Source organism: Papaver somniferum, chromosome 8, assembly GCF_003573695.1.
Source record: "Papaver somniferum cultivar HN1 chromosome 8, ASM357369v1, whole genome shotgun sequence".
NCBI lineage: Eukaryota > Viridiplantae > Streptophyta > Magnoliopsida > Ranunculales > Papaveraceae > Papaver > Papaver somniferum.
This window is the reverse complement of record NC_039365.1, coordinates 137,545,891-137,573,230: the sequence shown is the minus strand read 5'-3', so window position 1 is coordinate 137,573,230 and position 27,340 is coordinate 137,545,891. Positions and strand designations below refer to the sequence as shown.

General features: G+C 36.1%; 1 protein-coding gene across 1 annotated transcript; it reads left to right on the top strand.

Moving 5' to 3' along the window:
* Positions 1 to 240: 240 nt before the first annotated feature.
* LOC113303175 (UTP--glucose-1-phosphate uridylyltransferase) lies at positions 241 to 5,955 on the top strand. Its single transcript, XM_026552194.1, has 21 exons — positions 241 to 442; positions 577 to 624; positions 812 to 903; positions 1,006 to 1,096; positions 2,029 to 2,089; positions 2,185 to 2,262; positions 2,368 to 2,418; positions 2,526 to 2,599; positions 3,159 to 3,231; positions 3,347 to 3,404; positions 3,512 to 3,558; positions 3,629 to 3,694; positions 4,017 to 4,049; positions 4,165 to 4,217; positions 4,319 to 4,394; positions 4,478 to 4,534; positions 4,748 to 4,831; positions 4,917 to 5,015; positions 5,106 to 5,210; positions 5,519 to 5,590; positions 5,707 to 5,955. Exons 1-21 carry the CDS (start codon positions 378 to 380, stop codon positions 5,740 to 5,742), a joined length of 1,419 nt encoding a protein of 472 aa, XP_026407979.1. The 5' UTR covers positions 241 to 377; the 3' UTR covers positions 5,743 to 5,955.
* The last annotated feature ends 21,385 nt before the right edge of the window (positions 5,956 to 27,340 follow it).

Genomic DNA, 27,340 nt, shown 5'->3' with positions numbered 1-27,340 from the left:
GCGGATAGGCGGGTAGGGTAGGATAATTTCGAACTTTACCCGTCACTCTATCCATCTAACGGCGGTTAAGAAAATTTTTACCCGTTACCCTACCCGCCAAATAGTGGATAGGATACGGTTAAAACACTGGTCGGTAGGGTAGGATTGACGGATATGGGTAGGGTATGTGCACCCCTACCTTTGCATGACAAAGGCGCCATTGCTTTCGGATCGACAAGCAATGCCACCACCATCTCTGAAGTCTGAATTAGACGTTGCATTTATATCTCATCTCATTGTAAGAATCTCCTCTCATTCTCATTCCCTATTATCTTCTTTTTCACTTCACTCTCCATCTCTGAATAGTTTCTCTCTCTCATAGAAAACGTAAAGAAAAAATGGCAACTGAAACAGAAAAAATCACCAATCTTAAATCATCTGTTGCTGGACTCAATCAGATCAGGTTTGATTATTCATCTCATTATACTAATTTCGATTTCAATGTTTCATTTATTGATTTATTAGTGATTCCGCATTTAAGATTATATAGATCCGAGGAGTTGTTTTTTTTTGTTAACATTTTGATCTGTTTTGCAGTGAGAATGAGAAATCTGGATTTGTTAATCTCGTAGCTCGTTATCTCAGGTAAGATTAGAGTAAATCAGTCATTATAATTTATTTTTTAATCGGTATTCAGATTTGATGTTCTTCAACTTTCTTCTGATTAGCTGGAGATTTACATTTTTGGATCCGTAATCTCGAATTACATTTTGATTTCTTTCTGGATTTTTATCGAATCTGGATTTTGATTTGTTAATTTTCTGGATTGAAGTGGAGAAGCTCAGCATGTGGAGTGGAGTAAGATTCAGACTCCAACTGACAAAGTTGTTGTTCCATATGAAACCCTAGCACCTACTCCTGATGGTGAGAGTTCAAATTTTCTATTTCGAATCTCAGCTTATCTTTGATTGATCGTGCTTTGTCAATGTAGCATTTGTGCTGATTATTTGGATCATTTACTTTCAGGTGCCGAGGCAACAAAGAGCCTTCTGGACAAGCTTGTTGTGTTAAAGCTCAACGGAGGGTTGGGAACAACCATGGGTTGTACCGGTCCCAAGTATAAATACTCCCTTAAATTTTAGCTTATATTTAGTTGTGTCTGTTTTGAATTGATAATCGTAGAACCTTGTGGAATCTGATATGATCCGTCTTAATTCTATATCTGCCATTAGTTAGTTGTGCTTTACGAGGATTTTGTGCATAGCCTGAATTAGCTGAGCATGGATTAAGGAGTTGAGACCGCATATGTCAACTCCTTGATTTAGGATCTTAACACAATATGTCATCCGCTTATAAAATCACCCTGATCCTGTCAAGATGTTGGGTTAAGTAGTGATATTTCTGATGAGCGATGAATCGTCGTAGTAAAGTGCTTTTGAACAGTGAGTTCCTAGGTGAAGATGATGTACATCTCACTGATTAGACTATCTCTTCTGACTATCAGTCATTCTTCATCTCCTTGTTGGGAAAAACAGAAATCTTGGCAGCGTTTTGACAAAATATGCTTGGAATAAAATGGGATCACATTGTCACCTTTTCCAGGTTTTTCTATAAATAGTGTATAGAAGATGTGCATGTGATCTTTGAAAAAGTAAGGCCAAGATTTAAAGTTTAGACATCGAGCCTTTACAAATTTGCGAAGGATAATGGGCTGATGCGATTGGCAGTTGGAAAGAGACCTGCCATCAAAGTTAATATCTGGACACGTGGGTCAAAATAGATTAGTTGTATACGGTGGAATAAATGGTCATCTTTGAAAATTAGCTCCAATCATCCCCTTACAGCAAGGGGAATGAATTTTCACTTGTCATGAGCATTGTCTGTTGGTTATTTTATAAATTATATAATCTGACATGCAAAGCCATGCCAATAAACTAGGTTCCCTTGTGTAAATTGCTTTTATTTTTTCGTGTTTATTTTTATCTATCGATTATCTTCTGCCTTGCATAAAATCCTTCTCATAATGATTTGATTCCTATTCACTTCCAGATCCGTCATCGAAGTTCGTAATGGGTTGACATTTCTTGACTTGATCGTCATCCAAATTGAGGTCATTTTTGGAAAGTTCTGTCTCCTGTTTTCTACTCTCCGTGCTTGCTTGTATACAACTTACCTTTTTTTATCTTATTTCATTTACTCCTGCAGTCTCTCAACACCAAGTATGGATGCAATGTTCCATTGCTTCTAATGAACTCTTTCAACACCCATGATGATACACAAAAGGCAAGTTATTTGTGTTGTTTCCTTCCTCAATTTTTTCTTTTACCTTTAGTTCGGAACAGAGTCAACACAATTGTTGTTTAAGTAGTTGCTTGATGTCTGATGTAGATTGTGGAGAAATATTCAAACTCAAACATCGAAATTCACACGTTTAACCAGGTTGATAACTCTAAAACTTTATCCTTGTTTAATATTCTTAATATCTACAGTCTTTAATGAACCGATCACATAAAAGTCTTTCACTAAAATAGAACTTGGTGTTACAGAGCCAATATCCTCGATTGGTCGTTGAAGACTTTCAGCCTCTGCCTTGCAAGGGACAGACAGGAAAGGATGGATGGTATGCTCTTTCTTTTTCATTGACTCCCACCTATAGCTCTATAAATGTGTTATATTGTCTGAGTCAGTACACTGACGTCGCATACAGTTCAAAAAGAGAGGTTTTCTGCTATTCAGTTTTGGACTATTTTTATGGGGTTGTACTGTCAAATTTATGTTAAGCTTCAAATGGATATATCTAATTCAAACTTTGGACTAGCATTGTTCTGCTCTTCACTGGCACTGTGTCCTGTGCGTTATTAGGGACGTTTTGGTTGGAGTTTACTTGGTCTGTTTGTTCTGTCTTATTGGTAAATTTAAATAGTTAATTACGGGACAGTTTTCCAAGAAAATCAGAAAAATAAATGCGGGCAATGGCGCCATGCCTAATTGATTAACGTTTAGAAGATTGGAAACTTTTTTTTTCTTCCTGAGATTCTATGTAGAAGTTGCCTTAGTTTTGACTTGTCAATGGGCAAATGCTACTCTATCTTTGTGTTGACATATGCTTGTAGAAATTACAGAATATCTGTATGTCCATTTATCTAAATTAAAAATCTTTCTTTGTTTTAATGATAAAGGTACCCACCTGGTCATGGTGACGTGTTCCCATCCTTGATGAACAGCGGCAAGCTTGATGCACTATTGGCAAAGGTTTACTTAGGCAGCAATTTTGTTTTCGTTTCCTCTCAGATGTTACATATATGTGTTTTATTTTCGTTGTTCGTTTTTACTGCCAAACCCTTATGCTTTCCTCGATGTTGTTCAGGGTAAAGAGTATGTATTTGTTGCAAATTCAGATAACTTGGGCGCTATTGTTGATCTAAGTATCCTTTGCTGCAAGATTTGATTTACCAATATAAGCTATCTTAGGTTATTAACTACTGTACTTCTGCTACAATATAACAATTGGTTCCTTGACTGGATATAATAGAAATCTTGCATCACCTGGTCGAAAACAAGAACGAGTACTGCATGGAGGTATGTATTTACAACTGACTGCTTTTTACTTGGTCCTCTTGCTAAACACCGGAGTACTATGTATCTGCAGGTGACCCCCAAAACATTGGCTGATGTTAAAGGAGGTACCCTTATATCTTATGAAGGAAAGGTCCAGGTATGTGGTAGTTACCAGAATTCTTCCTGATTTACTTCATTTAGAAGATTCTCCTTCATCTTACATGATACCTTGATCTGGAAAGTGTTATAGTTCAATTACAATTTTACTTGGACATAATTTTCTACACAAAAATTGAGTAATAACCTACATGTTAAAACTTCACGTTCTGCAACTAGTATGTCCCTGCATTTTGGGTTATCTTAGTAATGTCAGATTTCCCTTTTTGTGGAATCGTGATATCACATTTATTTTGTCATCTGCATTATAAGATATTATTATTTGGCTTTAGTTACTTATTTCCTGCCCTTGTGAATTGCAGCTCCTGGAAATTGCTCAGGTTGCAGACGAACATGTAAGCTTTGACCGAGAAGGCCTTTCTGTTAACAGTTATCTTATAGGTGGCTTTTCATTTTAATTGTGCTTGTGCTGAAGAAAACCTCATTGGCTGTGCTTTCTGTTACTTCTAGGTGAATGAATTCAAATCAATTGAAAAGTTCAAGATTTTCAACACCAACAACTTGTACGTGAACTAGTTATCGTTTAACATCTGTACTTGTTGATTGATTAAATCATACCTCTATGTTGTCCATGATGGCACAATAACACCTATTTTGGATCTAGGTGGGTGAATTTGAATGCTATTAAAAGGCTCGTGGAAGCTGATGCACTTAAGATGGAGATCATTCCAAACCCTAAGGTGGATATCTCTTTTACTGTTGGACATACCTAAACGAACATGCTTCATCCGAGTTGCTAATGTAAGTTACTGGTGTTTTTCAGGAAGTAGATGGAGTGAAAGTCCTTCAGCTCGAAACTGCAGCTGGAGCTGCAATTAGGGTACTCATCTGATGATTCTCTTCACCCTATCCATTTTTATTATCCCACTTGTAAGATGGGTCAATAAACCCCGTCATATGAGTGGGTTTGACTATTGAAGTTTCGCCAGGGTGTTTGTTTGGTCAATAATGCAAGTGGGTCAACAGTCTTTGTTTGATGTATTAAACTGTTACATGATCTTTGGCATTACTAATCTTTTTTTTTTCCGAACAGTTCTTTGAAAATGCTATCGGTATCAATGTTCCCCGATCTCGTTTCCTTCCTGTGAAGGCAACATCTGATTTGCTCCTTGTCCAGGTTATCCTAAACCCATTGTGTATTTTGTTCATATTAACTTCTAATTGTAAGTCCATATCTTTAACCTATTAATCTTTTTCTACAGTCTGATCTTTACACCTTGACTGATGGATTTGTAATCCGAAACAAAGCTAGAACTAATCCTGCAAATCCATCAATTGAATTAGGACCCGAGTTTAAAAAGGTAAAGTCCAACTTAAGTGTGGTTAGATGAGGAATAGGTGATTTCTGTTTATAACCGAGTCTGAATGTTTTTGTTTTGTTATATTTCCAGGTTGCCAGCTTCCTTGGTCGATTCAAGTCCATTCCTAGCATCATTGAGCTTGACAACTTGAAAGTGTCAGGTGATGTGTGGTTTGGTGCCAATATCATTCTTAAGGTACTAATTTGCTCCTGCCAGAATAACTAATATATACAGTCTTTTTTTTTTTACTTTCGAGAAGATATCTCCTTGTGATGTTTCTTCATTCAAACAAAATAAAAGAATGACATACTGATTACCATAATGAACATAATATGAAACACCGAGTTATATCCATCCCTGTTGATATCTTACTTCCTTAACTATGCTAGACCTTATGGCTGTTTGATGCATTCGTTATTAATTATGTAATAATCGAGTCAGCACTGCATTTTCTGTTAGATATATTTAACTCATTCATGTGATGGTATTGGTTATTCTTCAAGGGGAACGTGACAGTCAATGCGAAACCTGGGGTGAAACTTGAAATTCCAGATGGAGTTGTACTTGAAAACAAGGTAATTTCTTTTTTGGGGTATCTGTATCATACTCTTTTGTGCTGGTCGGTATCAAACAAAAGCTACTATTATTTCCTTGATTCATATATTTTTGGCCTTTTTTTTGTTGCATGCAGACCATCAGTGGCCCTGAAGACATTTTAGAGAAATGAGGCTTTCTCCATTTTGCAGTTGTGATGGGCAATATCCACATTGAATGTTGTATTTTTGGTTTTGTATGTCTGTAAAGCTGTAAAGGCTTCAATGTTAAACTGAGAACTTTCACCATTAAGAATAAGCACTTATCTTTGTAATGTTCTGTAACACATGTCTTAAACTCTGATGCTCCTAGTTAAAAAGAAAAGATGGATCTGTTGTATGGCTGAGGTTTACGTGCTTGTAAGTGTTGTCATTCATATAGTTTGTCCTGGCCTCTTTAGCAATAGTACCGTAGCATTAGTGAGTGAACATATCAGACGTCTTTGTGATGCTCTCATCTGCAGCTACAAAACTAACCATAATGTAGGCATGGAGTTCACACGTCAGGATATAGGGTTCCCATGATGTAACGCCATCAGGATATAGTGTTCCTCAGACGTAACCCCGTGTACTTGGCAGATCGTAGCTAGACATAATTTTTCTGCAGCAAAATTCGTGCTCAATCCATGACCATAACCAGGGCTGGTCTTGACATTTTGTGGCCCCAAGCAAAATTAAAAGTTGTGACTTCCGATAAACAAGCCAAAATTTCTTTCTTTCTTTCCAGAATGCCTAATCCTACTTGTATATTGTTGATTTCGCAGGTAAAATGAATCTATAAAGTAAATTATCTATTTAAGCTAGTTTAAAAAGATTATTATGTAACAAAATTTTGACTATTTTGATGTGCAAAACAAAATCGTCTTAGATGTTAGTTTCCTCATTCATCTATAGGCATATTCAACTATTTTAATTATTTTGAGGGTGTTTTCTTAACAAAATTACATGAATTTTTTAGTTTTTTAATAATTGTTTATTTAATCCCACAATCTCTAGTATATATAGGCAACATTATGCTATTTATGTTAATTTATCATCTCACGCATTGACTGATTCAAGACTTGTTCACGAACGTATAACCCCTCATATATATAATGGGTAATAAATGATAAATGATAAAAAAAATTAAGGAGAAACTAATGTCACTATAATGTAAGGAGAAATATGCTGTGAGAAAAAAATACAATAGCAAAGTCATCCGAAGATGACGCTTTAATCCAAGTTTAAAACTTATTAACGCCAATTTTTTTGAAAAAAAAATCTTAAAAAGTTGGAGGCTTGTTTATTTATTTTAAAAGAAAACACAAAAGCTTTAAACACTTATCTTTCCTTGATTAGAGGCTTTAATTAGTTGTTTCCTTACATCATAAACATGTATATATTTAGACCTAATTGATTAACATGCCTATACGTATATGGGTAAACAAGTGTCATTCTAATCAAGGGAAAATATGTGATTGGATTTAACACTACATATTGTGAAAGATAAAAAAATGTAGTGAAAAAAGAGGAAGAATTCTTGTTGAATGTATAAAATAAACAAAGATTACAGCCTTTATTTATAAAGCTAGACACAAGGACATCCCGATAATAAATGAGATTTGTCCTGGATAATATTAACCAATATACACGTTTATAAACTCCCCCACTGTGTCTAAGTCACTATAGTATGCCAAGAAAACTCAAGAGAGTAAAACCTGAAAAATGAGACTTAGAATAGTGTTGGACACGCATATGCTGCCTCGTTAAAACCTTGACAAGGGAAACCCAGTGGAACAAAAACCTTGACGAAGAAAAAAGAGTACAACGCGATAATTCCGATAAAATACCTTTTACAAATATGCTTCCCCTGATGGATACTTCAGCAAATCTTGGCTTACAAATATTTTAAGACGACGCATTCCAATCTTGTGAACCAATTTCTTGAATGTTGAAGTTGGTAATGCTTTGGTGAAGAGGTCTGCTAGATTGTTACTTGAACATACTTGTTGAATATCAATCTCACCATCCTTTTGTAAATCATGTGAGAAGAAAAACTTCGAAGATATATGCTTTACCCGATTACCTTTGAGAAAACCTTCCTTTAGTTGTACAATGCAAGCAGTGTTGTCCTCTGTTGATAGGGTAAAAGTGGGTAGGAGAAGCTAGTCCAAATCACAGTAAGCCTAACCCCCATAAAGGTGAAGAGAGATAAAATGAGAAGGAGAAATAGAATGGGATCCCTCAAAATGCAATGAGCTCCTTTATTTATATTACTGTCCTCTTATCTCATGGGGACACATGTCCTTTAATTCCTTTTATTACCAAACGACCATTTCTTTCTATCCAAGCCAACCTTGACTCCTTGGTCAATAGCATTTTATTCTCTTTTGACTACCTCATTCTCCCTTTTGCCCTCAGATATTATATTTAGGATCAGATCAAGTCCCTTCTTGGACCGGGTCAAGTTCCCAAGTCTCGGATCCCTTTATGGACTTAGGCTTACGAACTACGCGAGGACCTTCTGACCTAAGTAGTGTATTTTCATGTATCAACATCTTCGTACAGTACAGTTAGTGAGTCTTTAACTGAATGAAGTCCACATTATTCTTGAATATGATGTATTACTGACCTTAACCAAACGCATTCACGATTTTCTTCATGGAATGCTAATAACTCAGAATGATTTATAGAGGTAGCTGCAATAATTTGCTTTACTGACCGCCAAGATATAGCCATATCTCCATACGTGAACAAATACTCAGTTTGTGATCATCCTTTGTGTGGAACAGAAAGATTACCTGCATCTGCATATCCAATTAGTTTCGATTCAGATCCATAAGGATAAAATAAACCTAAATCAACAGTACCACTAAAATATCGAAATAAGTGTTTTACATCATTCTAGTATCTTAGAGTTCGAGCAGAACTGTATCTAGCTTGTAAACTAACTGAAAAGGAAATGTCAGGCCTTATACAGTTTTCAAGATACATAAGAGCACCGATTGCACTTACATATGGTGCTTCAAGACCAGGGAGTTCTTCGCCATTTTCTTTAAGGAGAAATGGGTCTTTATCCATATTAAGTGATCTCAGGACCACTGGGTAAATCAACAGATGTGCTTTGTCCATATAAAAGCGTTTTAATACTTTTTCGTAGATTGATGGAAAAATATCCCATTTGAGACATGCTCAATTTGTAAACCAAGGCAATATATGGTTTTACCAAGCTCTTTCATCTCAAATTAGTTTTTTCAAATAAGCAGCGGTTTCAGAGAGCTCTTCTGGAATTCCCACAATATTTAAATCATCAACGTATACTGCATCCATAAGACGCATATCAAGTGAGACATAGAGATAAGCCGTGACGACATCCATAAGACACATATCAAGCTTTTCTGAAGCTGCCAAACTAATAAGAAACTGAAATGTGATGGCATCCGTCACTGGAGAGTAGGTTTCTTGGTAATCAATACCAAGTCTTTGAGAAAAACCTTGTGCAACGAGTCGATCTTTGTATCTCACAATTTCATTTTCTCGTTACGCTTTCTTACGAACACCCATTTGTATCCGGCGGCTTTAATATTTTCAGGAGTTTCAACAACTAGACCAAGAACTTTACGTTTAAACAATGAGTTGAACTCTGCTTGGATTGCATCCCTCCACATTGGCCAATCTTTTCTACGTCGAAATTCATTTATAGATTGTGGTTCGGGATCATCAACATTTTCTATGATATCCAGAGCAACAGTAAAAGCAAATTTACTATCAGGAATAATCATACTCCTTTCCCAATTTTGTCTTGTACCAACATAGTTTATAGTGATCTCATTGTTTTGAGGTACATGTGCCTCTTCAGGTGTAACTTGTATATCAATATTTGATTGATCAATCAATGTTTCATAGAGAATGGCTTTTTCCGGAATACCAGCTACTGATCTCTTTTTCCGCGGAACTGAATTCTTTGCACCAAGAGGTCTTCCACGCTCTAAGTGTATCGTCGAATGATTTGTATTATCATGATGTCCTTCTAGGATACTTACTCTCGCCGAAGTATTCGCAACATGTATATGTGATTTTTTTGTCCTACCCGTATCAGTAAATGCATCAGGTATTTTATTTGATATGTTCTGCAAATATATGATCCTTTGAACCTCAAGTTCACATTAGTTTGTACTAGGATCAAAATGGGCTAATGATGGTGTATTCCATTAAATTTCACGTCGTTCAAAAAGCTTTAGCTTTTCTTCCGCTAACGGCGGCAAAATTGACTCATCAAATTGGCAGTCAGCAAATCTTGCCTTAAAGACATCTTTTATTTGAGGCTCTAAATATCGAATGATAGATGGATATTCATATCCAACATAAATGCCGAGTCCATGTTAAGGACCCATTTTTGATCTCTGAGGTGGATCTATGGAAACACTAACTACATAACCAAAAGTTTTAAGATGAGAGATATTTAGTTGATGCCCATATACAAGTTGTACAGATGAGTACTTTTGATAGTTGGTTGGTCTGATACGGACCAGTGCTGCAGCATGTAATATAGCATGACCCCATGTTGTAAATGGAAATTTAGACCTTAAAATTAATGGTCGAGCAATCAGCTGTAAGCACTTGATAAAATATTCTGCTAGACCATTTTGAGTGTGCGCATGAGCAACGGGGTGTTCAATATGGATACCAATCGACATGCAAAAAACGTCAAATATTTTAGATGTAAATTCACCAACATTATCAAGACGAATAGTTTTGATAGGAAAATCTAGAAACTGAGCTCATAGTCTTTGCGCAAGAAGTCTTGCAAATGCAACGGTACGAGTCGAAAGTAAGCAAACACGGGACCATCAAGTGGAAGCATCAATCAGAACCTTAAAATAACGAAATGGTCCACACGAAGGGTGGATTGGTCCACAAATATCACTTTGAATGCATTGCAAGAAATTAGGTGATTTAATGCCCACTTTCATCAAAGATGGTCTAATGATTAATTTTCCTTGATAACAAGCGTTGCATGGAAAATCTGTAGTCGAAAAGATTTTTAAATTCTTCAGAGAATGTCCATGAGAGTTTTCTATAACTCTACACATCATTGTTGGTCCTGGGTGATCTAACAGGTCATGCCAAAGTTTGAAAACATTCAGATTAGAAGTCTTCGAATGATTCACAAAGTGTGATTCAATAAGGATAGTATGATACAATCCAGAAGACAAACCAGAAAGCTTTTCAAATACTTGTTTCTTTCCCGAGACAATAGTAGTAATAATAGATACTCTATGTTGGCCTCATTTGTTGTCTCAATATGATACCCATTAAGACGAATGTCTCTAAAACTCAACAAGTTTCCGTATTTTTTTGAAAATAGGCATCATGAATATGGATTCTTGTACCATTAGGTAACATTAATAAGGCTTTTCCACAACCATCAATAAGTTTAGAGGTCCCTGATATTGTACTAACAGTAGCCGCAACTAATGTTAAATGGGAGAAAAACCGTTTGTCACGAAGAATTGAATGTATCATAGCACTATCCACAAGACATGTATCTTCACTGTTTGTTGTAAACTTTCATAATCCATATATTATGAAAACATTGGGGGTACCAAAATATACCACCAACTTCTTCATAGGAAATCTGTATGGACAAAATCAACACAACTCCAAGAGCTAAACTCAATCAAGGAATGGTGTCTAGAATTATATCTCCTTCTCTCTTGTAATTAGAACGTTTACAGAACCAAATCCGTGAACCTAATTCCAAAGAGATTACTTGGACGGTACCAAAGACCAATGTCCAGGAATCAATCAAGTTGTATCCTACAAGTCGGATGTATCTACTATGATTGATTAACGCACAACCTGTGATATTTCAATTATAAATACAAACAATATAATACGGAAAAAGAAATAACACAGACACCAAAAGTTTTGTTAACGAGGAAACCGCAAATGCACAAAAACCCCGATACCTAGCCAAGATTGAACACCAAACTGTATTAAGCCGCTACAGACACTAGACTACTACCAATTAACTTCACTCTGGAATGTAGATCAGCCCGATCTCAGTATCACACCGATTCAGGTACAGTCGCGCTCTTTGCGCCTCTTGAATACCAGCAGGCCTCCGCGCAATTGATTCCCTTAGATGACGTCACACCAACTAAGAGTTTCTTCAAATCAAGTGAAGACTTTAAACCAAATCTGTCACCCACAAATTAAGCCTATGTAAGTGATTTCCTTTACGATCAAAAAAAAGATTTCAATCAAGGGGGTTTGGAAATCGATAGCAATAGACGAAGTCTAGATAACCTCAAAATACGAATTTATGCAACTCGAAGTGCGGCCTAGATTATTATTCACCTCACAAGTATAAAACTTGAGGGATCACAAAGTTTGAGACGAAGAGAACTTTGTGATTTGTATCCATCTTGTTCAAGTGATAAATCAACAACATAACAAGATCAGGATACTCAAGTTATTAAGATAAAAGATAACTGGACCTAGCTTCACGAATCCCATGTGAAGTCTTTATACTTGCTAAACCCTAAAAGGGTTTCTGGAGAGGACGACTCTAGATACAACTAGGACACACCAAAAAGTAGTGTCAGGATTCAAAGATCCCAGTTGCTTGGAGTTCCCCTTTGATAGACATTCAAGGCATAGGTTGCTTTAGGTTTAAGCTAAGATAGCTTTGGAACCAGGCAAACAATATCCACCATTAGATGAATCTTTGAATCTGATTTTCATAAACAAGATATACACTCTGGTTAGGTGAAACCGTAACCGAACCGTGTATAAATACTATGTTCAAGGTGCTTAGACTAAACTAACCGATTTGAACTTAAAAGCTTAATACGCATTTTCATGAACACTTAAAACATTAACCTTGAGTCTTAATCATGTGATCAAATAAGTCTAGTGTTTTTAGAGAATTAATCAAATGCTAATTATCTTGTTGAAATAATTTAATCGCACTTGAAGATAATCGACATGGTTAGTAAATGCACAAAGTACAAACACCATAGAAGTTCGTGACTCAGGTCAGTCATAGTACGTGTACCGGTTTATAAACATTTAACCAAACCAAGTTCCGGAGTTAACAAGACATTTTAGGTATGCGTACCAGTTTGGGTACTAAACCGAGTTCAGGAACACATAACTATTTTAGTATGTGTGCCGGTTTGTAAACTAACCTGGTTTCGTAACCACATTTCCAAAAGGGTTTGCATACGTATATGCATACCGATCTGATTCACAAGTTGAACATATTTTTACATGGTGCACATAAGAATATGCGTACCACAAATCTGCAAGTCGATATGTATATAGCTACTCAACTACTTATAACAGTTTCCCAGTTTGTAAGAGTGATAACATTGTCTTGTATCCAAATCTATAGTAGTTCTATATTTCTCTCTAAATTGATTCGAGACATTCCCGAATAACATCAATGACACATATCACTGTTCCAGGCTATTTTCGAATGATAAAACTTGAATCATGATTTTGATTGCAAACAATAAACTTTCCTTAACCAAAATTCATCAAGTATGAAAAAAATTTCATTAAGCTTAGTCATTATATTTCAAAAACTAATTATCATGATAAACTTGACTCGAAATTCTTGTCTATACATGATAGTCTAACTAGTTACGCGATAGCTTCTCAAGGATAGAAAAATGAATATAACTTGAGAAATAAGTGGTTCAGTCTTCACTTACCTGATAGACACATTTATGTGTCTAATATATCTCATTTGTATATATTATTAGTGCTCGATTTTGTACTTATTATGGTCTTTTATGCTTTTGTAGGTGTTTTTGGATAAATAAGGCTTTGCGGCAAAATTGGCTAAAAATGTGGCCCTTGGATTGTCGTTGATAGTGTACCGGAAATACCCCGGAGGAACCCTGAAAAAGTGCAGAAAACATCCCAGAAGAATTGCTAAAGGCACCCCTAATTTGGATAAGGGGCACCCCATTTCAGGGCATGTACTAAAGGGACACCGGAACTTGATAGGGGGAGGTCATCTTCAAAATTCAAAACATAAATTGGCGGGAAGAATTGGCTGCAGCGACAACAGTTTTGGAGTTGAATGCTTAGCGAGTTCTAAGGAGATTAAACGGGTGTATTTGGTACCTACAGACTCTAGAAGACATAACAGGCCTAATGCAATCGTCTAGACCCATCCAATTGGGCTGGATAAGTCGGAATAATTGATCAAAGTCCCAACAGTATACGGCTTCTCTGTTTAGGGTTTGGGATTGGTCAGAGAGATTTATGGGATATTCTTGCGTGGATATATACCAATTCAGTTTATTCCAAGTCAGAGAATAGTTTGGATACGAGGGAATAGCCAACAGAACCACGTGAATCAACAGGAAAGTGATTTTTCTCCAAACTGCCCGAGAAGAATAATGAGATTATTCGGATTTGATCGAGTTTCTAGGGAGTTGGATAGCTGTAAATAGATGTGTTTTCATCATAGAAGGGTTAGAAAACCTTAGGAGAGAGTTTAGAGTCCAGGAGAGCCTAGGAGAAGCGATTACAGAGAAGACAGTGCTGCTGTTGCTGCCATTGAAGAGCTTCAAGAACACGAAGAACAGACTCACATAGTCAGTCGTTCTTTAGCAGTCTTAAATAACAATACCAGTGTCGTTCTTTTACAGCAGTAAAGGCTTATCGTTTACAGCAGTCTTCAATAGCACTTACCCCTTTGTAACAGTGACGCTGTAACACTTCTACAGCGTTGCTAATTCCTGTTTCATCTTATATACATCAATAAAAACACCTATTTTAGCCATGAATTTATCTTGTGAGTGTGTTTTTGGGATGAGGAGCTAAACCCAATCCCAGGGGTGATGGAGGAAGCCATTCTTCCAAAAGTTATGTGGTAAAATTCATTTAAATTTATTTATGCAATCCTTTTATGATTAATTGCACCGAATGAAAATTGAATAAATGATTTTTATTAATTAATTGTGTTTTCTCTTGATGAAATATGCTTGGTTTATTGCTTTTGATATTTCATGCTTGCGATTAACAATGGATGTTTTGAAAATCTGATTTAGGCAATGATTAGAATCACAATTGTTTTTGATTTGAATTATAATGTCTAGAATTGCATGATAATAATTATTATTGAATCACATGAATTTTGGTGAATGGTGAAATCCTAAACCCTGGTCTTTCCATAATATTTACATAATTTTGAATTTGTTTTATCTTTTATTTTTAATTTAAATCTAAAAAATTATTTTCTTCACAAGTCTGAAAAGACCCAGTTTTACCACTATTACTACAACCATTTTGAAAAACCATCAATTTTTGGCGCCGCCGACGCGGATTTGTGTTTAGGTAGCATTTTTTTAGATTTATTTTTATTTTTTTTATTATTTTTGTTCTTCTTTACGTTTTTGGGTTTTTTGTTTCCTTGCAGATTTTTGAAGATTGGAGCGAAAGACAATTTTGCCAAAGCTTGTGGTGATTTACTTAAAGTTTGGGAGTGAAAAGCAAAGCTAAAGGAGCGAAAGAAGAAGATTTTCTTTATTTTGTAAAAGAGAAAAAAAAAGAGAGAGATTTCTGTTTTTTTATTTTTTTTAGGCTTTCATTTTTTGTTTTTGCACTTTATTTTTAGACTTGGACTGTGAACTTTGGGACTTTTATTTATTTTATTTTAAACCCTACGGAAGGGTATTTAAATATAAACTGTGCAGGGAAGGACGGTGATTACAATATCACCTCGGCCCCTCGGGTTCGCACATGACATAGGAGTCGTGGCCCGAGTCGACTCAACGGTTCATCCCCGTCTGGTACGGGAGGTAAGTCCAATCGAAACACTCGCGAATCTCCTGCAAGCGGGTTACTGTATTCCTTAAGGTGATAATTGTTTGAGGACGAACCAGACTGTTTTTATATTCCTAGTAAAGGGCAAGGCCTGGCCTAACAAGATAAGGGTTCGGATTTCATCACCGCTCCCTTCTTGCCCGCCTTAGGAAAAAAAACCTAACGCGAACCAAGCTAAAATGGACTAGAAAGAGACCTATAGGGTATCGAGCTTAGGAAAATTTCGAAAATATTGGTTACCTTTTAAGCACACTTCGAAGTTCTTGACGGTTTCTGTGAGTTGAATGCGTGACTGCGCCGCATACGGTGAGGTTTTGGGTATCAAAGCTCCACTGAGCTTCCCTCGCCTCGATTCAACTTACTTTAACTCGGATTGATTCCAGAGGGGTTTGCTTAAATTGTAACGAATTCCCTTCGAGAGATAGAAGCTGGTCTAGAAACAATCTAAGTGGAGCCATCATGCTTGTTGTTTGCTAGAAATCTTAGGTTTGTGTGGTAAAGTCGAGTCAGCCTGCTGTGTGATTGCTAGAACCTTCCTGTTAGGATTTTTATTTCTTTTTGAATTTTTTAGTGTATGCCCGATTTTGTTAATAGGGCTTGGAAAAGAGATACTCTAGGTCGATTGATTAGCGAAAAACCTAGTAGTTCTTCTGATTAAGCAGGGAGCTCGAAGACTCTTCTTTGAGAGCCCTGTTTTTGGAAACTTCAGTTTTGAGACTCTGTCTTTCGTGAGGAAAGTACCCCTAGTACTTCTGTTGTGCCAGCGATGGAAACTTTGAAAGATTACATGTTCCCAACTAGGACCAACCGAGCTTCGTGCATTAAATTGCCAGCCACTACGGCTAATTTCGAGATAAAACCTAGTATTCTTCAGATGATTCCTATATTCTTAGGAAAAGAATGAGAACCCTTATTTCCATATTAGGGACTTTGAGGAAATCTGTGGGACAATTAGAATAAAAGACCTTACTGATGAAGTCTTGAAACTTAAGATGTTTCCCTTTTCCTTGAGAGATAAAGCCAAGACCTGGCTGAACAACCTACCATCTGAATCCATTGAAACATGGCAGGAACTTATTGCTGCTTTCTATATGAAATTCTACCCTAAGCATAAAACTGCAGCTGTTAGGCAGAAAATTAGTGCTAGTGTGCAACAAGAGGGAGAGTCTCTTTATAGGTTTTTAGAGCGATTCAATGATCTCCTATCCCAGTGTCCTCACCATGGATTTGATAATATGAAACTCGTACAAATTATTTATGATGGTTTAGACTATTCGACCAAAGCCATGGTTGAGTCTATGTGCGCTGGTGAGTTCACTAGTAAAAATGATGATGATGCTTTTACCTTCTTAGGAGCTGTCGCTGAAAAATCCCAACAGTGGGAATCTTGTGTTGAACCCCCTAAAAGACTCTTGGTCAATAGAAGTAGCACCAATATGGTAGATAAGAGTTTTGCGTCAGATGCTAAGTTTGTTGCTTTGTCTAGAAGGTTAGAAGCTTTGGAAATGGGTCAGTCTAAAAATAGGTCCCTTGTTGAACCTAATAGAGCCTCTCAAGTCTCTAGTTGTGGAATAGAGCCCGATAACTCATTTTGGGAAGGTCAGGTTAGTGAAGAACAAGCCCATGTTGTCTATAACAATGCTAGGTTTGAGAACCGTCAAAAGTTTGACCCATACTCAGAAACCTACAACCATGGTTGGAGAAACCATCCTAATTTCTCTTGGTCTAAGGGCCAGAGTCAAGGCCAGTCTAGCAATTCTCAGCCTCCCCCGGGTTTTGGTTTTAAGAACTCTTCAGGTCAAACCCAGTTTCAAAACACTTTCGAGAAAAAAACATCTACCTTAGAAGAAACTCTCACTATGTTAGCAAATAACCATGACATGCTATCAAAGAACCACATGAGCTTTCAACAAGAAACTAGGCAAGAATTGAAGAATAATTCCCAGAGTCTTGCCAAATTAGAACTTCAATAGGACAAATAGCTAAGTTCATAAGTGAGAGAGAAGATGGAAGGTTCCCTAGTCGTACTGATCCTAACCCCAAAGGAGAGAAATCGTACAATCATGTGAATGTTGTCACAACCCTTAGGAGTGGAAAGAAAGTTGACAATAAGGTTTCCATGCCTGATAGTGAACATGCTGTAGTTCACCCGTCTGAGCCAGAGAATGAAGAGACTGACAGAGTCTCTAAAGAGACCAATGAGGGTCCTGTTGAGCCTCACTTTGTTCCCAGAGCCCCATTCCCAAAGCTGCTAGTTCCGACTAAGAGGGAGTCCAACTTTAATGATATATTGGAAGTTTTTAAGCAGGTTAATATCAACCTTCCATTATTAGATGCAATTAGGAAGATTCCCTCTTATGCCAAGTTCCTTAAGGACTTGTGTACGCGAAAGCGTAAGCTCAGTGTCCAGAAGAAAGCCTTCATAGCTAGTCATGTGAGTTCTATTATTCAGAATACCATTACTCCTAAGTATAAAGACCCAGGGTCCCCTACCATTGCTTGTACAATAGGTAAGTACCGTGTTGAGAAAGCTTTGCTTGACTTAGGAGCCAGTGTGAATTTACTTCCATATCATGTGTACCTTAAGCTAGGACTTGGTGAGATGAAACCTACCCAGATGACACTTCAGTTAGCTGATAGGTTCGTTAAAAATTCCTCGTGGTGTGATCGAGGATGTTCTCATAGAGGTTGACAAGTTTATTTATCCAGTGGATTTTGTTATCCTAGATACCCAACCTGTCCCTGACCCAGAGAACCAAATACCAGTGATTTTAGGTCGCCCGTTTTTAGCTACATGCAATGCGATCATTAACTGTCGAAATGGTATTATGAATTTGTCTTTTGGTAATATGACTACTGAGCTGAACATTTTTAATATTAGTAAGCTACCCTCTGAACTAGATGACTCGAATATAGAAGAGGTAAACATGATAGGAACATTAGTCGAGGAGTCATTACCAAACACTTTGTTAGAAGATCCATTAGAGAAATGCCTAGCTCACTTTGGGATTGATTTTAATGATGATAAGGTGATTAATGAGGTGAATGCTTTGTTAGATTCAACCCCTTTGTTAGATACTAGTAATGGATGGAAACCTAAGTTCGAACCACTACCAGTTTCTAAGTCTACCCTAGTTCCTTCTTTAGAAGAGCCTCCTAAGTTGGACCTAAAACCATTGCCAGATACCCTGAAGTATGTGTTTTTAGGCCCGTCTGAGACTTTACCTGTGATTGTTTTTTCCGACTTGGATAGAGATCAGGAAAGTAGGCTAGTAACTTTCCTTCAAAACAACAAGGAAGCTTTAGGGTGGACCATAGCAGACATTAAGGGTATAAGTCCTACTGTTTGTATGCATCAGATCTATTTAGAGGAAGACACCAAACCTTCTAGGGAGATGCAACGTCGACTAAACCCCAATATGAAAGAAGTAGTTCGAACTGAGGTTCTTAAGCTATTAGATGCAGGCATTATCTACCCCATTTCAGACAGTAAGTGGGTCAGCCCCGTTCAGGTTGTCCCCAAGAAATACGGTATTACTGTAGTCCAGAATGATGACAATGAATTAATCCCAACCCGAGTGACCACGGGTTGGCGTGTGTGTATTGACTATAGGAAATTGAACAAGGTCACTAGGAATGACCACTTTCCCCTTCCTTTCATCGACCAAATGCTAGAGAGATTAGCTGGACATAGTCACTATTGCTTCTTAGATGGCTACTCGGGCTATAATCAGATCGTTATTGCCCCAGAAGACCAAGAGAAAACCACTTTTACCTGTCCTTTTGGTACCTTTGCGTATAGACGCATGCCTTTTGGACTTTGTAATGCCCCTGCAACTTTTCAACGTTGCATGATGAGCATATTTTCTGATATGGTAGAATGGTTCTTAGAGGTCTTTATGGATGACTTTTCTGTGTTTGGTTCGTATTTTGATGAGTGCTTGCATCATTTGTCATTAGTTTTGACTAGATGTAAGGAGAAAAATTTAGTGCTTAATTGGGAGAAATGTCACTTCATGGTTCGTTCAAAACCAATATCTCGGTCCATTAGGATAGGTTCACCTTAGTCAACATCATCCATGTACATCCACCTTCTTAATCTATCCATGTGATTGGTTGACTCGGTTTATGATGTCCGGAAACTATCTGAGTAGAGCTCTGTCACTTTATATGAATTTTGTATGCTTGAGTGCAAACTCGTGTACAACAATTGGAATTTCGCATCAGGGTACTTCCTCCAATAATCAATAAGTATGCCAACCAAGGAGGTTCTTTAGTGCTTTCCGAGGTTCTGCGTAGATAGCTAGGGTCTGGAGTAAAGATTTTGTGGGTATATCTCTGGTAAGCCCTCCCGAGACTATAACTCGGCCACTAGGGCCACATAGGGGTTTAAAGGCTTATTGCATACGCTAAATGCAATCGACGATGCCTGCGACAGTGAGTTAGGATTTTATTTTGTAGTTTTGATTTGCTCGGGACTAGCAAATAATAAGTTTGGGGGTATTTGATAGACACATTTATGTGTCTAATATATCTCATTTGTATATATTATTAGTGCTCGATTTTGTACTTATTATGGTCTTTTATGCTTTTGTAGGTGTTTTTGGATAAATAAGGTTTTGTGGCAAAATTGGCTAAAAATGTGGCCCTTGGATTTCCGTTGATAGTGTACCGGAAATACCCCGGAGGAACCCTGAAAAAAGTGCAGAAAACATTCCAGAATAATTGCTAAAGGCACCCCTAATTTGGATAAGGGGCACCCCATTTCAGGGCATGTACTAAAGGGACACCGGAACTGGATAGGGGGAGGTCATCTTCAAAATTCAAAACATAAATTGACGGGAAGAATTGGCTGCAGCGACAACAGTTTTGGAGTTGAATTCTTAGCGAGTTCTGAGGAGCTTAAACGGGTGTATTTGGTACCTACGGACTCTAGAAGACATAACAGGCCTAATGCAATCGTCTAGACCCATCCAGTTGGGCTGGATAAGTCGGAATAATTGATCAAAGTCCCAACAGGATACGACTTCTCTGTTTAGGGTTTGGGATTGGTCAGAGAGATTTATGGGATATTCTTGCGTGGATATATACCAATTCAGTTCATTCCAAGTCAGAGAATAGTTTGGATACGAGAGAATAGCCAACAGAACCACGTGAATCAACAGGAAAGTGATTTTTCTCCAAAATGCCCGAGAAGAATAATGAGATTATTCTCGGATTTGATCGAGTTTCTAGGGAGTTGGATAGCTATAAATAGTTGTGTTTTCATCATAGAAGGGTTAGAAAACCTTAGGAGAGAGTTTAGAGTCCAGGAGAGCCGAGGAGAAGCGATTACAGAGAAGACAGTGCTGCTGTTGCTGCCATTGAAGAGCTTCAAGATCACGAAGAACAGACTCACATAGTCAGTCGTTCTTTAGCAGTCTTAAATAACAATACCAGTGTCGTTCTTTTACAGCAGTAAAGGCTTATCGTTTACAACAGTCTTCAATAGCACTTACCCCTTTGTAACAGTGACGCTGTAACACTTCTACAGCGTTGCTAATTCCTGTTTCATCTTATATACATCAATAAAAACACCTATTTTAGCCATGAATTTATCTTGTGAGTGTGTTTTTCGGATGAGGAGCTAAACCCAATCCCAGGGGTGATGGAGGAAGCCATTCTTCCAAAAGTTATGTGGTAAAATTCATTTAAATTTATTTATGCAATCCTTTTATGATTAATTGCACCGAATGAAAATTGAATAATTGATTTTTATTAATTAATTGTGTTTTCTCTTGATGAAATATGCTTGGTTTATTGCTTTTGATATTTCATGCTTGCGATTAAAAATGGATGTTTTGAAAATCTGATTTAGGCAATGATTAGAATCACAATTGTTTTTGATTTGAATTATAATGTCTAGAATTGCATGATAATAATTATTATTGAATCACATGAATTTTGGTGAATGGTGAAATCCTAAACCTTGGTCTTTCCATAATATTTACATAATTTTGAATTTGTTTTATCTTTTATTTTTAATTTAAATCTAAAAAATTATTTTCTTCACAAGTCTGAAAAAACCCAGTTTTACCACTATTATCACAACCATTTTGAAAAACCATCATTACCTTTTGTTGATGAAGTTCTCCAAAAGCTTCGGTTGATCTTCGGCTTCAAACGGTAGAATGCAATGATGACTGGTTTGTTTCTCAACTACCTATATCCTAGATCGAGACTTAACTAATTGTAGACTAGAAATCAATATATATTTTTGACAACTAAATTTGACAATAAGATTGAGATAGCAACATTTGTGAGTTCGACCGAGGAATGCTCTAACATATTCCATTAAAAAATAAATAAATAATAATATAAGTTAAGATAATTAAATTCTAAAAACTTAATCAAATTTCATTACTAAAGAAAACTTCAACAAACTGAATTCAAATACTTAATAAGCAACTGGCTAAAAGAAACAACTACCTAAAACAAGAAAAATATTGTCACTTACTGAAAATAAAATACTACCCAGTCTAATGAAAAACCAATTAAGAATAAAGAAACTCAGACATCTTTGAGAAAAGAATCAACGTTTCAAACTCATTTCCATTTCCCTCAGGATTGAAATCATTAAGATCAAGATAGGCTAGATCCATTGGTACTTCATACTGGGCAAAGTTGGTTTCAGCATTACTTCCTTTTGCTTTAATGGAAGCCTTGTAAAGATCAACAATGTGCTTATCCATACGACAAACATTTTCCCAATGCCCTGGTGAACCACATCAATGACATACAAATTCATTATTCTTTTTCGAATGACTTTCCAAGCTTGCCTTTCTGCTTAGTGGGTATATTCTTTTTCTTTCCCTTTTGATGATTATGACCACCCTGCTTCTTGTTATTGAAGTGTTTAGTACCTAACCAACTTCCATACCTTTTCCCACGGCTTCCAGAAACAGTAGTTTCACTTCAGGATCAGGTGATGAACTTGTAAGATGATTCTGATGATTCCTTACAACAGTTCGTTGTTTTGTTCAGCAAGAAATATGCAAGGGATGAGCTCAGAATACTTTGTAAACTTACGCTCTCGATACTCTTGTTGAAGCAATATATTTGACGCATGAAAAATGGAATACGCTTTTTTCAAGAGGTTAGAATCATTTAAAATTTCTCCGCATAACTTCAAACGAGAAACAATTTGAAAAAGTTTTGAATTGTATGCACTTAAACTCTTGAAGTCTTGCAGGTGTAGATGCATCCACTCATACCTTTCACGAGGTAGAATCACTGTTTTCAAATGATCGGAACTATCTTTTAACTCTGTCCACAAAGTGTACGGATCTTTCACTGTAAGATATTGGGACTGAAAAGACTCGTCAAGGTGATGACGGAGAAAAAAAATCAAGGCTTCGGAGCGATCATCAGGGAATTCTTTGTTATTAGGGTTAATAATGTTTCCCAAAAACTTGGAACTAAGATTCACTTCAGCGTCCAAAATCCTTGACAGATAGTTCTTTCCAGTTATGTCAAGGACCATAAGTCCATCTTAGATAGATCGGACATTAATTGTCTGAGAAGAAAGAAAAATAGTACACATGACACAATAACCATTCTAATAAAGAGATAGACATTTATTTTGAATAACTCTAAAAATTGCGAAGTAAATATACTAACGACACCTCAAGCGCCATTACAAGCAATAATACTACTATACGACAGCTATTTGGGAAAATATATTATAAATACAAAAGATATGTACGTTGCTTCACGGATAAAAAGTTAAAAGACATTCATATACCAACCCTTTTCAATAGTTATGAAAGCATAGGTACACAAAAAATAAGCTAGAGATGTAGCTAGTCATGACTAATAAAGACTATATAGGCTTTTCATTACTTTTTATTTTTTTGAAGCAACTCCCGTATTACTCACGTGTACACAGTACAATAAATTAAATCTTGTACTAAAGAAACTAAAACAACATATTCTTATCCGAGTGTTATTATAGCCAGAGCTAACTGCATGATTACAACTATAATCCCCACTATATCCCTGCCTTTGTTCCATTGTCATTGGTGGTGCTTTTTGGATGCCTCCTCCAGGATGATTAAAAGGAATGCTGATGGTGCCTTTGACCTTGTCTCTATGGATAATGGTGCAGGCTATATAATTCGTGATGTTGTGGGAAAATCTTTTTGTGTGATGCTATAAATTCTGAAGCCTACTCTCCGAAAGAAGCAGAAACTAGAGTAATTTGGGTTTGAAGAAAGCAGTGGGGCAACAATTTACTCATTTCATTGTGAAAACTGATGCCAAAGCTATGATTGATTAATTTTCACAAGGAAACTTCGAGAGCAATCGAAGGACGAATGCTTTGTTTAAAGACATTTCTTTTTTCAGTTTTAGTCTTGTTTCTTGTATCTTTACCTTTCAGCATAGAACTTGTAATAATGTAGCTCATTCCGTTGCTGCTTGGGCCGAAGATGCCACTCAAATCTATTTTAGGTCTAAACCTCCAATTTGGCTCTTGCCAACTGTAGAGGCAAACCTCTATCCTTCTTCTAGGCCGTTGCTTAAAAGAAAAAAAATTGACATGTGGTACTATTGTCATATAAGACAAGATAGCATAATGAGTCAACATGTGAAAGTAATTATCCAGTGGGTTTCAATTGATTTGAAAGCATTAGGGTACTCTGATGATGTAAAAATAATAATATAAAAAAAAGGAAAAAAAAAAAGTTCAAGCTTTATGAAAGAGACCCAATGATGAATGAACCATCATTAGTACAATAGAACTTCGAGGTTTAATTAATAATAACAAAAAGTAAATCCTTTTCCATACCCTAACAGATTTTTAAAATAGTGAAAGGATGGGTTATCAAAAAAATTAGCGATATCTCGTCCTACGACTCATTGATATCAAACCAGATACAAAAATAAAAAAAGAATCATGATATACATATTAAGTACTTATTTGTTTAGAAATATGTACATCAATATTATTCGAATAAATACATGTGTTCTCTTCGTTAGGTTATCGATTTGATAATCAAACTAATAAAACTAGAAATATTCCTTTGCTTGAAAAAAGAAATACAAAAGTTTTTATTTTTTTTTTGATATAATTTAGAGAGAAAAAATAGCAGTAGAGCAACGCGCTGATAACGTAGTGTGAAAGATAGAAAAGTATGGAAAGAGAGGAAGAATTCTTGTTGAAAGTGTAAAATAAACAAAGATTACATCCTCTATTTATATGACTAGATACAACGACATTCCAATAATAAACAAGATTTTCCCTAAATATTATTAACTAATACATATGTTTTTCCAATAATAAACAAGATTTTTAACACACTAATTTTTATCCATTGTTACCCCACGGCAAATATGAATAACTATGTCGACTTAGTCCGTTGCATTAATTGGTTCACACTCGTTAACAACAAACTATACATAACAGGAAAAAAGAATTGTGCGACCTCCTGCTTGTATGGGAGGGATGGCCCTGAACATAACTAGGCCAGTATAACATAACCAATCCAGCAACAATATTGATTTATGCACAAAATTTTTTAGGTTAGCTTCCTAGGACAGACAACCTAGCTACTATATAATTGTAAGACTCGAGTCTGACCTACCATGAGCAGCCTTAGATACAAAAAGGAAATAACTATATATATGAAAGGGTATTTCAATAATATTAGTTAAGGAAATCCAAAGGTTTCTAGAAAATAAAAAGCATTTGGATAAGCCTATATAAACAATCCTCCCCTTCAAATCTAGGTCAAACCCAAATCAAGAAAAAAAAAACCTTTGGATCTAGGTATACTAGTATAACATGCACGCGCAATGCGCCTGCCGTTCCGTTCATTCCTAATTAGATAAACAAATCTTCCCCTATAGAACAAGGTCTAACCCAAATCAAGAAGAAACCCCAAAGTTCTCTCAACTTTTTCCTCGAAATCCCTCAATACTTTAAAATAAAACCCAATTGAGTGTCTCAGGAAATCATAACAAATGGCAGGAATATGAATACATTTGAGTACAACATATTTATGTGTTGGTGTATGAAAAAAATATATGTTTCAATAATATAAGTTAAGGAAATCCAAAGATTTCTAAAAAATGAGAGGCATTTGGGTAAGGGTATGTAAACAATCCTTCCCTTTAGATCTAGGTTTTAACCCCCAAAAAAAAATTTTTTTTTTTAGCAATCCTCCCCTTTAGATCTAAGTAGCACAAATCAAGAAAAAAACCCCAAAGTTTTCTCAAGTTTCTCCTCTAAAACCCTCGATACTTTGATTAAAACTCAACCAACATATTCATGTGTTGGTTAAACTCTTAATACTTTTCTCAACTTTCTCTTCTAAAACTCTCCGTATTTTGCATAAAACCCAACTGATTCTCTCAAGAAATCATACCAAATGGCAGCAACAATGGGTACAACATATTCACGTGTTGGTGTATGGCAAAAAAGGGTATTTCAGTAATATTAGCTAAGAAAATCCAATGGTTTCTAAAAAGTGAGAGGCATTTGGATAAAGATATATAAACAATCCTCCTCTTTAGATCTATGTCTAACCCAAATCAAGAAACAAGCCCCAAAATATTCTCAACTTTTTCTTTTAAAACTCTAAATACTTTGCTTTAAACCCAACGAATTCTCCCAGAAAATCATACCAAATGGCAGCAATAAGAATATATTTGGGTACAACATATTCATGTGTTGGGAAGTAAAATTTCAGTAATATTAGTTAAGGAAATCAGGAGATTTCTAAAAAGTGAGAGGCATTTGGATAAGAGTAGGTCTAGCCCAAATCAAGAAAAAAACTCTTTAGCAATCCACCACTTTAGATCTAGGTCTAACCCAAATCAAGTACAAAGCCACAAAATTTTCTCAACTTTATCTTCTAAAACCCTCCGTATTTTGTACCAAACCCAACCGATTCTCTCAAGAAATCATACCAAATGGCAGCAACATTAATAGATTTGGGTACAACATATTCATGTGTTGGTGTATGGCAAAAAGGATATTTCAGTAATATTAGTTAAGCAAATCCAAAGGTTTCTAAAAATCGAGAGGCATTTGGATAAGGGTATATAAACAATCCTCCTCTTTAGATCTAGTTATATCCCAAATCAAAAAAGTAAATAAAAATATTCTCAACTTTTTTCTCTAAAATCCTCAATACTTTGCTAAAAACTCGACTAATTTTATTGGAAAACCATATCAAATGGCAGCAATAGGAACAGATTTGGGTAAAACATGTTTATGTGTTGGTGTATGGCAAAAGAACGGAATTTCAGCAATATTAGTTAAGGAAATCAGAAGGTTTCTAAAAAGCGAGATGCATTTGGATTAGGGTATATAAATAATCCTCCCTTTTAGATCTAGATTTAACGTAAATCTAAAGAAAAAAACATTTTAGATCTAGGTATATAAAAAATCCTCCCCTTTCTAGGTCTAACCCAAATCAAGAAAAAAAAATTCACAACTTTTTCCTCTAAAACCCCAAAAACTTTGCTTAAAATCCAACCAACCCATTCGCTCAGAAAATTATACCAAATGGCAGAAATAAGAATAAATTCGGGTACAACATATTCATGTCTTGGTGTGCGACAAGAATGGTATTTCAGTAATATTAGTTAAGGTAATCCAAAGGTTTCTAAAAAGTGAAAGGCATTTGGATAAGCATATATAAACAATCCTCCCCTTTAATTAGATCCAGTTCTAACCCAAATCAAGATAAGAACCTTTTATATCTATGTGAAACAATCTTCCCTTTTAGTTCTACGTCTGACCCAAATCAAGAAAAAAACCCAAGATTTTATCAACTTTTTCCTCTAGAACCCTCAATATTTCGCCTAAATCCCAAGCGGTTCTCTCAAAAAATCATCAAATGGCAGCAATAAGAACAA

Excerpts from the sequence above, each read along its gene's own strand:
- LOC113303175 (XM_026552194.1), top strand. The coding sequence starts at position 378 with ATGGCAACTGAAACAGAAAAAATCACCAATCTTAAATCATCTGTTGCT. Across the intron at positions 4,218-4,318 it reads ATTTTCAACACCAACAACTT|GTGGGTGAATTTGAATGCTA; the intron begins GTACGTGAACTA and ends TTTTGGATCTAG. Across the intron at positions 4,832-4,916 it reads CTGATTTGCTCCTTGTCCAG|TCTGATCTTTACACCTTGAC; the intron begins GTTATCCTAAAC and ends CTTTTTCTACAG.